General features: G+C 48.0%; 3 protein-coding genes across 3 annotated transcripts; 1 reads left to right on the top strand and 2 right to left on the bottom strand.

Annotated features, from left to right (window-relative positions):
• Positions 1-1432: 1432 nt before the first annotated feature.
• LOC121990798 lies at positions 1433-3091 on the bottom strand. Its single transcript, XM_042544863.1, has 3 exons — positions 3021-3091; positions 2048-2587; positions 1433-1985 (listed from the first exon to the last, which is right to left on the bottom strand). The coding sequence occupies exons 1-3, from the start codon at positions 3089-3091 to the stop codon at positions 1433-1435; spliced, it is 1164 nt and encodes a 387-aa protein (XP_042400797.1).
• Positions 3092-7078: 3987 nt separating this feature from the next.
• LOC121992103 (FT-interacting protein 1-like) lies at positions 7079-9959 on the top strand. Its single transcript, XM_042546256.1, has 2 exons — positions 7079-7352; positions 7423-9959. The coding sequence occupies exon 2, from the start codon at positions 7440-7442 to the stop codon at positions 9810-9812; it is 2373 nt and encodes a 790-aa protein (XP_042402190.1). The 5' UTR covers positions 7079-7352; positions 7423-7439; the 3' UTR covers positions 9813-9959.
• LOC121992104 (VQ motif-containing protein 17-like) lies at positions 9902-10481 on the bottom strand. The gene has a single exon (XM_042546257.1). The coding sequence runs from the start codon at positions 10397-10399 to the stop codon at positions 10028-10030; it is 372 nt and encodes a 123-aa protein (XP_042402191.1). The 5' UTR covers positions 10400-10481; the 3' UTR covers positions 9902-10027.
• Positions 10482-10658: the final 177 nt, after the last annotated feature.

Raw genomic sequence — 10658 nt, 5'->3', positions numbered from 1 at the left:
TCGAAATATGATTACAGAAAAAGTACAGGAGATGCTAGTAATAATAAAGCAATACCGACAAAAAGAAAATTAAACAAAAACCGGAAGAGCACTTTTGTCGGAGCGTTGTTGGCGTCGCACTTGAACGTCGAGCAGCAAGATCAGCAGAAGAGTTCTCAAAAAAGTTGATTCTGAAGCTCCTGTCTGGGGCTTCTTTTATATGCTGTTCCGGGCGCCTGGATCCCTTCCGGGCGCCTGGAGTGTGACGTAACTGCTCAAATCAAGATGCTCCACGTAGCGACGAGGTGTCTGGATAAAATTCGCCTTCCGGGCGCCCGGATCCCTTCCGGGCGCCCGGACCTCCGGGCGCCCGGATCCCCTCCGGGCGCCCGGACCACCTTGTTCCAGAAAGACTCCTTTTTCCTGCAAAACAAGGTTAGTCCGAGGCAAATATATATCCTGTAAAACAAATGGTTAGCACAGTTAAAGTTCAACAGATAGATAAAGAGAGTATGACTTAGATTCCGTCTTTCCGAGACCGGAATCTAGTCACGATCTCGACTTAGACATCCGAAATGGATCTAAGCCGGATCGACGCCTAATGTCCCCTTCCCGGGAACGCGTCCTCACAGTCACTCCCCTCCAGTGACTTACCTCACTTACCTGCCAGACGTCCGGTCAGCCCGTCGACCCGTCTGGACTTCTCGCCAAGCGTCCGGTCAGCCCGTCGACCCGCTTGGACTTCTCGCCAGCTATCCGGTCAGCCCGTCGACCTAGCTGGACTTCTCGCCAAGCGTCCGGTCAGCCCGTCGACCCGCTTGGACTTCTCGCCAAGCGTCCGGTCAGCCCGTCGACCCGCTTGGACTTCTCGCCAGCTATCCGGTCAGCCCGTCGACCTAGCTGGACTTTTCCTGCACACTTGATCAAAGTGTCAGACAACAACACAACTAACTTAACCTATTTGTCATTCATCAAAACCTGGGTTAGACCGTTAGTGCTACCCGCACCAACAACTAGATATGTGGGTGAGGCTTTCCGGACGCTCGAGATAGAGCTGGATCTCCTCCCAAGGGATGAGTTCCTATGCTATGGGTAAAGGTTCATCTTGGATGACGTGTATCCTGCCATCGTGAGTTCTTTGAGCCTTACGGGCTTCCACTTTCACCATGTCGATGTAACATCTGCGAGAGACCAGTTGCTTTCCTCTGAATTCCCCGACATGATCTCCCACGAGGAATTTAATCTTCTGATGAAAGGTGGAGACTACCACCCGAAATTAGTGCAATGTCGGTCTTCCCAGGATGACATTATAGGAGGATGGGGAATCCACTACAATGAAAGTGCTTCTTCGCGTCTTCAATAGGGGCTCGCTTCCCAGAGAGATGGCTAGCTTAATTTGGTCCATGGGTCTTACTTCATTGCCGGTGAAGCCGTATAATGAAGTGGCCATGGGCTAGAGCTCTCTGGCATCGATTTGCATGCACTTGAATGCACTCTTGAATACCATGTTGACAGAACTTCCAGTATCAACAAAAACCCTGGCCACACAACTGTTGGCCATGAAGGCTTTGATTATTAGAGCATCATCATGAGGGAGCTCCAACCCCTCCAGGTCTTGCGGCCCAAAAATGATTATGGGCCCAATAACTTGTTTTCGATTGCATCCTACGACATGTATCTCCAAGTGGCGTTCATGAGATTTCTGAGCCCTAACAGAATCTCCGTCCATGGGCCCTCTGGAGATCATGCCGATCTCTCGGATGGTCGCATTTCCCCTGTTTTCCTCCTCCAGGGATTCCCCTCGCTCCTTGCCATGACCTGGCTGCTGGCTTCCTTGACCTGCATTGTCGAGCAGGGATTTACTTGACTGACTTACCATGGCCTGCTGGTTGGCTAGCAACCTCTGAAGCTTGGGTGCGATCTTAGGTGGAGGCAGACCCAGTTTAGCTAGCCACCAGGAATCACGGGCGAACTGGACGCAATCCCCAGTGGCATGAGTGTAGGACCTGTGGTAAGTGCAATAGCGAGGTCCCCACTGACCGGGTCTTGGGGCTTGGACAACTTCTACCCTTTGAGCGATCCGAGAGTCTTGCCTGGGCGGGAATCCCGGTCGAGAATCCCTGGCATGCGAAAGAGGCTGAGTCGACGATTGGGCAGCCTCTTCTCTGGTTTGTTGGCAGGAGCAAGCGCCTTGTCCTCTTTCCGCCGAGCCACCTGGGCTTCTTCTACGCTGATATAACTAGTGGCCTTTCCTACCATCTCATCGAAGTTCTTCACAGGCTCTCGGATGAGGGCTCGGAAGAACTCCCCTTCTACCAGACCATGGGAGAAGACGCTCATCAATATTTCAGAGGTAACGGACGAAACGTCCTGGGCTACCTGGTTGAAGTGTTTGACATAGCTTCTCAAGGGCTCGGTAGACCCTTGCTTAAGGGTAAAGAGACAATGGTCTGTCTTCTGGTACTTCCTGCTACTAGTGAAATGGCGCAGGAAAATGGTCTTGAAGTCATGGAAGAAGTAGGTGATGGACCCATTCGACAGTCTATCGAACCATTTTTGTGCCGAGCTAGACAGAGTGTTTAAGAACACTTGGCACTTGATGGCGTCGCTGTATTGGTGCAGTAGCGCAGCATTCCAAAACTTTTGAAGATGATCCTCCGGGTCCTTGCTACCGTCATACTCTCCAATAGCTGAGAGCTTATACCCCTTTGGTAGCTTCTCCTAGAGTACCCTTAAAGAGAAGAGCACTTTCTCCTCAAGCTCCCCCCGGGGCTCCTTCCTGAGGACTATGACTTTTCCTTTCTTTGAATCTCTGGGCAGAGAGCTCTCCACGATGGAGGCCTGTGGTTTCTCTTTTTTATTGTAACAGTCTGGGCCCTTGTGGTAATAGTCTGGGTCAGGCTCCCGATAGAAGGCTTAAGGGAAATCCTCGGAATGTTTTCTCTTAAATCCCTTATCTGAGATGCGAGTCGGGTCCTTGGAAATTGTAGGCATCTTGTACGGCCGTGAAGCAGTGGTTTGTTTTTTTTGAAGTCGCTTGCCTCTTGGCCTCCTTGAATAGTTCATATTCTCCTTCTGTCATGGTGATGTTGATTCTTTCGATATCCTCCATCTTCACGTTCCAAAACAAGTGAAGGAGATTCCCATAGAAGGGGTCAAATTGATCCTGTCCGGAATTTGAGTCAGACGAAGGCTGACTGAGGTGTTGTTGGTGTTGACGGAGAGGTGACTCAAGGACACTTGGCGTATGTGCAGTGGAAAATAGACCCCCACGTGGAACTGAAGGACGACAATGACTAAGCTGACGGTACTTAAGGTCTGCGCACACTCAGACAAGCACATAGAACATTAGAGACTAGACACCAGGGAAAAAGTCCCCGGCGCAGGCCCTCCAATGCTCAAGTCAGGTACTTTTTCCCCGAAAGAACAGTGTATTAAGGAAAAAAGAAGTGTAGAGGACAAGTGTGAATGTGCGAGAGAACGTACCTACTCAAGGGAGAGGACCACCCTTTTATATGACTGTGCGTACCTCTGGAGCCTGATCGATGTCAGAGAATGTCAGGTGCCAGGATCTGTCGAGTGATGGAGGACGTGTGACACCCTCCCATGGACTGGAAGAAGGTTCTATTCGTAGATGACCGTAGACCATTGGAATATTCCATGACATACGACAGTTATTCTCTGACAGGCGATTACGATTCTCTGACCTTGTTGTCGCCTAGTGCTTCTGTCTTGTCTGGGTGTGACTAGGGGCAGCTCGGGATGATCAGTCAGGTTTAACACTTGGCTCGAGTCTTGATGAGAAGGACGAGCTGTGGTGAGAGCCCCATCTTCCCATTTGAATTACTAAAGAGCTAACCGGGAGTTAGTCTACCGAGAGCACCAAACCTAGATATGATCGAGCTAAGAAAATTCGACCAGTCGGAGCAGGTCAGGCATTACCCCGATTGCACATCATGTCTCAGATCTGGGATCATGATCTGTAAGCACCCGATCAGGCATCATGCGGCTGATGACATCAGGCGACCCAGCTTCATCTTTCCCTAACTGCTGACTACCACGTCCCCTTGACTTCTGACTGCCACGCCCTCTTGACTTCTGACTGTCACGCCCCCTTGACTTCTGACTGTCTGGCTTTATCGGACCCTACCGTTATGCACCATATCAAGCAGTGTTCAAACTGATTGCCTCCCGAGTCCAAAGGGCAAGTTAGCTTCTCCTAGCTAATTCAAGGGAGAAGATCTCAAGAACAAATTAAAGAACACAGAAGCAGCATGGGGAAAGTCTAATTCGCCAACAAGTCTAGGACTGCAGAGCCTATGTTGGGTTCCACAGGATGTGCAGCGAAATCTACACCCTTTTCTTTGAGTTTCCTTTGCAGGTCAGGAGGCAATCCAGGGAACTGAACTCTGACCCTCTGGGTTCTGTTCATCCTGGGTTGGATATCTCCACTATAGCGACTGTGCCATTTTCGTAGAGGTCTGCCTTTTTCACTGCATCTTCATTCAAGTACTCCAAGAATCTGGAGTACGACATCCTGCTCGACGTCGATTCTTGTGGAATCTCTGGCTCGACGGCCTTGGCAGGCTCACTTGCATGCAGCGCAGTTGCTCCAATGCTGCACAAAGCTACAGATTCCAGCAACTTTCTTCTTCCAAATGTGGCACCCGGAACCTTGTTCTTGATCATGCGATCTCTTGCAGCACGTGACTTACTTTTGCCTTCTTTAGGGAGATCGAGGGAGTTGCAGACGCGAAGAAGGTGGAAGGTGGGGAGAGGCAAATAAGCAAGTGACATTATTTACTGAACATGAGAATCTTCTTCTTCACACTCAGTAGGAGGAACTAGATTGAGTTTTTATTAAAAAAATAAAGAAACCCCTGAGATTCATTGCTCCATATTCCATCCGAAAGTTGAGTCAGATGGAGGGTCGGCGATGTACCTGGAATGCTGACTAGGAGAGGATCCAGATTGAGGGCCGACGATGCAAAAAAGGACAGAAAGATCGCTGATAGTACTCACGGCCCTGCAAACACAATAGACCAAGTATCCGAGAGCATTAAAGCCCAAAATCAAGGAAGAGGTCTCTGGCACAGGCTCTCCGAGGCTCAAGTCAGAAGATGCAGAGCCAAAAAAAGTATGCGAAAGTAAAACAGTAATAGATGCGAGTGTAAGTACGTGTGAGCGTACCTGGCCAACGAAGAGGACCTTTTTTTATACTATCTTTCATAACTTCCATAATCATCAAGCATCAGCGAATGTTGGGTGTCAGGGCATGTTGGGTGACAGAGAGTATATCGTAAACTCCCATTGGGTAGAGGAAGGTTCCGCTTCATGCATGTGTTAATGCATCGAATATTCTTTGACCACTAGCCTTTATTGTTTGACAAGTAGTTGTGATTCCCTAACAAGATTGTCTCCTAGCAATAGTCCGACCAGAATTTATCCGACCGGGCATAGGCTGAGAGTTGGGCCCATGAGATGTGGGGGAGCTGTGCCCTTTTGGTCAACTAGATTAAAGCTGAACGGGAGTAAACTGGGAGCCATGCCTAGGAAAAGTGAGGTGGATTGAGCCTTTTCAATCTGACCGTTTTAAAGTCAGACGGTAATAGACTGAGAGTCGTGCCTAGGAGAAATGAGGGGACTAAGCCGTTTTGATTCGACCAGCTTAAAGGCGGACAAGAGTAGATTGAGAGTTAAGTCCGTAAGACGTGAGAGAGTTGAGCCCTTGGGATCCAATCGGCTTAAAGCCGGTCGAGAGTAGACACGTAGTGCTCAACCTTGACCACCTCCTTTTCTTGACTATTAATCGCCATGTTACCTTAACTATGGTCCTCGCAATACCCTTGGAACCACCCCTTATATGTCGTATTAGCTTCCATCTAGATTCTCTAGCAGTTTCAAGAATCCGGTTGTCATCTTAGAAGATTAGGAGTGTTCTTGACGAAGATGATCAACGGTTGAAATGTGTGGGAGAATGACATGTGGAGTTAGATTTTGTGGCCGGAAGGACTCTAACAAACTGGACAGTTCTTCGTCATTCTTCCATAGGCATTTCTAGAGCTTTTAACCAACCAACTAACTAAACTCGATCAACAACGTTTGGCCTTAGTGACCAAGCCATGTTCCTGCACTCAAAGTCATGCCACGATGTGAGGGTGTGGCGAAGAGAGAACTATGTTACTCATGGCATGGCTCGACTTGACTCAGTTTGACATTTTTGGGTCATGCTAGATAAACCAAGCCTCTTGTATTCATGTCACACGGGCTAACCCACATGCCAATGTCAAGCATTGTACAACTGAAACATGCATCGCGTAGAGAATGACATGGGACCGAGTCGAACATGACCCACTTTGGGACTCAATAGGCTTATTGATACATCTAGCTAGAGCATGCCATCTTGAAATACATTGAGCTTTTTTTTGCATAGCCATAACTAGGTTTAGATCTTACAAAATCTACAAACTCAGACTATTTCCTCAAGTTGGGGTGCAACGGAATAGATTCCCATAGCCACACACTAAGCTGGACAAGGAATAAAGGCAGCAAAATCCATGTGTTGCTCATTACTACTGATTCTTTCAGTAATCAAGAGGAAACATGAAAATGGAGATTCTATGAGTAAGGACGTCACTTTCATTCTAAATCCCAATGAATAGTGCTTTTATAGGATGTTTCACAATCACAGCTGTTCTAGGAATAAAGGTATCTAAAAGGCCACTATTTGGGAGAAGCTTTTACGCACAAGGTAATGCCTTCTAATTCCTTATGTCATCAAGAGGGAAACATTAAAGATCCCAATGCCAAGGACAGGCATATTTAATCATGGTTCAGAGCAAAAAAGTTGCAAATAATCAGTAAGAATTGCACGACTGTCATAATATGTTTAATCAAGGGAGCATGCAGCTCATTGAAGAATTCTTTATCAGAAATATATAAGCATTAGCTGAAGGTAGTTTCAATTGCAGTGTTTTTCTAAATGAAACTGAACAAAGATTATTCATTTGATTATTCATAAAATGAAGTGAGTAGAAAACCTAAGAATCAATTCACATAGTTCTAAGTTATTAAAATACTTTGAGATTGTTCCCTGCATCAGGTAAGGTACCAAGTACAGTTTCTATTCCTTACTTCACATTGAGCTGCCAAGGATTGATATAGGACAACTTTGCTTGGGTAGCAGGTTTCAGGGCAACATGCTGCTTCCTTGCAGCCATTGGAGGCAAAGGTAGCTTAGAACAAGAATTTAGGGACTTGAAAGTTGAAACTAGGATGCTAAAGACGCTCATACTGAAGAATAGAGACAGTAACCTATCAAACTTCCATTGAATTTGACTTCGTCTCAGAAGCATTATAGAAGGACCTCATAGGTAAGAAGTGGATGATTTTCTTTGCAGTTGAATTGTATATGGTCTGATCAAAATTTTTTTGCCAATGCAGCTTTTTCACCAGCAAGAATGAGCCACTACCAGCAAAATGAACTGAAGGATCCAAATCCACTGTTTGGCGAGCACCGGCCAATCGGAGCAGCCGGCCAAGGTCAAGTCCTTAGTTGGCTCAGAGGTGGCAATGACAAGCTCACAAGCACCTACGACCTTGTGGATCAGATGTACTATCTCTATGTGCGAGTTGTCAAAGCCAAAGATCTATCCACCAACCCCATCACCATGAGCTGCGATCCTTATGTCGAGGTGAAGCTGGGCAACTACAAAGGCACCACCAGGCACTTGAGCAAGGCCAACCCAGAATGGAACCAGGTTTTTGCATTCTCCAAGGATCGTATCCAATCATCATTGATGGAGGTGTTCGTAAAGGACAAAGAGATGATTGGTAGAGATGACTACATGGGAAAGGTAGTGTTCGATCTCAATGAAGTGCCGACCAGAGTCCCCCCTGACAGCCCCTTAGCTCCACAATGGTATCGGCTGGAGGACCGCCGAGGAGGAGGGAAGGTGAGGGGTGAAGTCATGCTCGCAGTCTGGATAGGAACACAGGCAGACGAGGCGTTTCCAGAGGCATGGCACTCTGATGCCGCCTCCGTCAATGGAGAAGGAGCAATCAACATGCGCTCGAAGGTCTACGTCTCCCCGAAATTATGGTACCTCAGAGTCAATGTCATCGAAGCGCAGGATGTTCAATCAAATGCTAGAGGTCGCGCCCCTGAGCTCTTCGTGAAAGCTCAAGTTGGAAATCAGATTCTCAAGACGAAGATTTGTCAGGCAGGCACAGCTAATCCACTTTGGAACGAAGATCTCATCTTTGTGGTGGCAGAGCCATTTGAAGAACAGCTAGTGCTTACTGTCGAAGACCGGGTGAGCCCGAGGAAGGATGATGTGCTGGGAAGGGCATCGCTGCCGTTGACACTGTTCGAGAAAAGGTTGGATTACCGTCCAATGGTGCTGTCACAATGGTTCGACCTGGAGAAATTCAGAGTAGGGATGTTGGAAGGTGAAACGAGAAGGGAGTTCTGGTTTGCGAGTAGGATCCACCTACGAGTCTGCCTCGAGGGAGCTTATCATGTGATGGATGAATCAACAATGTACATTAGCGATCAACGCCCCACCTCCCGCCAACTTTGGAAACCGCCAGTCGGAATCCTGGAGGTCGGGATTCTAGCTGCAGAGGATCTGCTCCCGATGAAGATGAAGGACGGAAGAGGCACCACAGATGCTTACTGTGTCGCCAAGTACGGACAGAAATGGGTCCGAACAAGAACCATGGTCAGCACGTTCACTCCCAGTTGGAACGAACAGTACACATGGGAGGTGTTCGATCCATGCACGGTGATCACGATCGGCGTGTTCGACAATTGCCACCTTGGTAACGCCGATCGAGGAGCTGCTCCGAGAGACACGAAGATAGGAAAGATCAGAATCAGACTCTCAACGCTCGAAACTGATAAACTGTACAGACACAAGTACCCCCTGATCGTCCTCCAACCTTCAGGAGTGAAGAAAATGGGGGAGCTTCGACTGGCAATTCGGTTCACCTGCCTGTCATTCGCCAACATGGTTTACCTCTACAGTCACCCGCTGCTCCCTAAGATGCATTACCTGCACCCATTCACAGTGAACCAGTTGGACGGCCTCAGGTACCAGGCAATGAACATTGTGGCAGCAAGACTCGGAAGGGCAGAGCCGCCGCTCAGGAAGGAGGTGGTGGAGTACATGCTCGATGTGGAGTCTCACATGTGGAGCATGAGGAGGAGCAAGGCCAACTTTTTCAGGATCATGTCGCTGTTCTCAGGCTTCATAAGCATGTTCAAATGGTTTGGAAACGTGTGTCAATGGAGGAACCCGATAACAACTGCTCTGGTTCATGTTCTGCTCCTGATACTAGTTTGGTATCCCGAGTTGATTCTTCCCACCATGTTTCTTTACATGTTCATGATTGGGCTGTGGAACTACAGACACAGGCCCAGGAGCCCTCCCCACATGGACACCAAGCTATCGTGGGCAGAGGCCGTGCATCCAGACGAGCTCGACGAAGAGTTCGACACCTTCCCGACCTCAAAGCCCCACGACGTGGTTCACGTCAGGTATGACAGGCTACGTAGCGTGGCTGGAAGAATACAGACAGTGGTAGGAGACATGGCGACGCAGGGGGAGAGGCTGCAGTCTCTCTTGAGCTGGAGGGATCCACGAGCCACTTTACTCTTCATCTTGTTCTGTCTCTGTGCTGCCGTGGTTCTGTTTGTTGCGCCCTTCCGGCTGGTGTCTCTGGTTGCCGGCCTCTACATGCTCCGCCATCCGAGGTTCCGGAGCAAGCTACCTTCAGTGCCGAGCAACTTCTTCAGAAGACTGCCATCTCGAGCTGATAGCATGCTCTAGCTAGATCGGAGAGGGAGGCTCCAACACGCCAATTTATGTATTTCTGCTGATTTAATTTGTGGCTTTAATTGTTCTTCCTGCTTGTTATGTATGTTGCATCGTATCTTGTTGTAACCAGGAAATAAAAAGTTCATTCCATTTATTCAAGTCGTCGAGTAATAATTGAACCACATATCACACAGTGGGCATTGCTGCGAAGCAATTGATCGAACACATCAATGGCACATGTCGAAGTCCTGAAACATTGCCCCTTCGGCGGCGTCTCCGAATCCACTCGACAATCCGCCACAGAAACTCTCATCCTTCAGCATCCCATGACTGGAGGGCCTCGCCGCAGTCGTCTCTTCTTGGTGCAATAACAACTCCCCGGCGATCGTCGTGCTCGAAAGCGGAGACCGTGATTTCACGATGGCTTTCAGCTTAGTTCTTCTCTGCTTTGAGTGTTTCCCAGTCAGCTGCTGCACTAGGGCGCTAAAATTCTCGGTGTCGGTCTTGATGATCTCCGGTGTGAATATATGCACAATTCTAACCTTGCGCTTTGTTCTTGCGAGTGAGACAGGTTTGTCTCTCGCTGCTGCTTGGCTCATGTTGAGAAATTAACTAGCTGAAGAAGAAATCTTGGAAGAGGAAGAGTTAGAGAAGTTGATTGAAAGAGGTGGTGAGGATTGATGATCATGATGTAGGTGTTTTATTATATATAAAAATGTGGGGACAAAAGGCGATTGGATGAGTTTGTTGACTAAATAAATTAATAATTAATTAAGGTACAAGGGGCAGAATGAAAGATTGTCATGCGTGCGAATCTAATAAGATGCAGCAGAATTTAATATTCAATCTATTAATGAC

Source organism: Zingiber officinale, chromosome 6B, assembly GCF_018446385.1.
Source record: "Zingiber officinale cultivar Zhangliang chromosome 6B, Zo_v1.1, whole genome shotgun sequence".
NCBI classification, from domain to species: domain Eukaryota; kingdom Viridiplantae; phylum Streptophyta; class Magnoliopsida; order Zingiberales; family Zingiberaceae; genus Zingiber; species Zingiber officinale.
The sequence above is the reverse complement of the archived record's forward strand: the minus strand, read 5'-3'. Positions and strand labels throughout refer to the sequence as shown.

What these genes read in the sequence shown, in the direction of transcription:
- LOC121992104 (XM_042546257.1), bottom strand. Translation starts at nt 10,399, where the DNA reads ATGAGCCAAGCAGCAGCGAGAGACAAACCTGTCTCACTCGCAAGAACA.
- LOC121990798 (XM_042544863.1), bottom strand. Translation starts at nt 3,091, where the DNA reads ATGGAGGATATCGAAAGAATCAACATCACCATGACAGAAGGAGAATAT. An exon ending in CTATTCAAGGAGGCCAAGAG is followed by an intron (nt 2,588 to 3,020) that starts GCAAGCGACTTC and finishes GCACCAATACAG; the next exon opens with CGACGCCATCAAGTGCCAAG. An exon ending in ACTCTCGGATCGCTCAAAGG is followed by an intron (nt 1,986 to 2,047) that starts GTAGAAGTTGTC and finishes CACTTACCACAG; the next exon opens with GTCCTACACTCATGCCACTG.
- LOC121992103 (XM_042546256.1), top strand. Translation starts at nt 7,440, where the DNA reads ATGAGCCACTACCAGCAAAATGAACTGAAGGATCCAAATCCACTGTTT.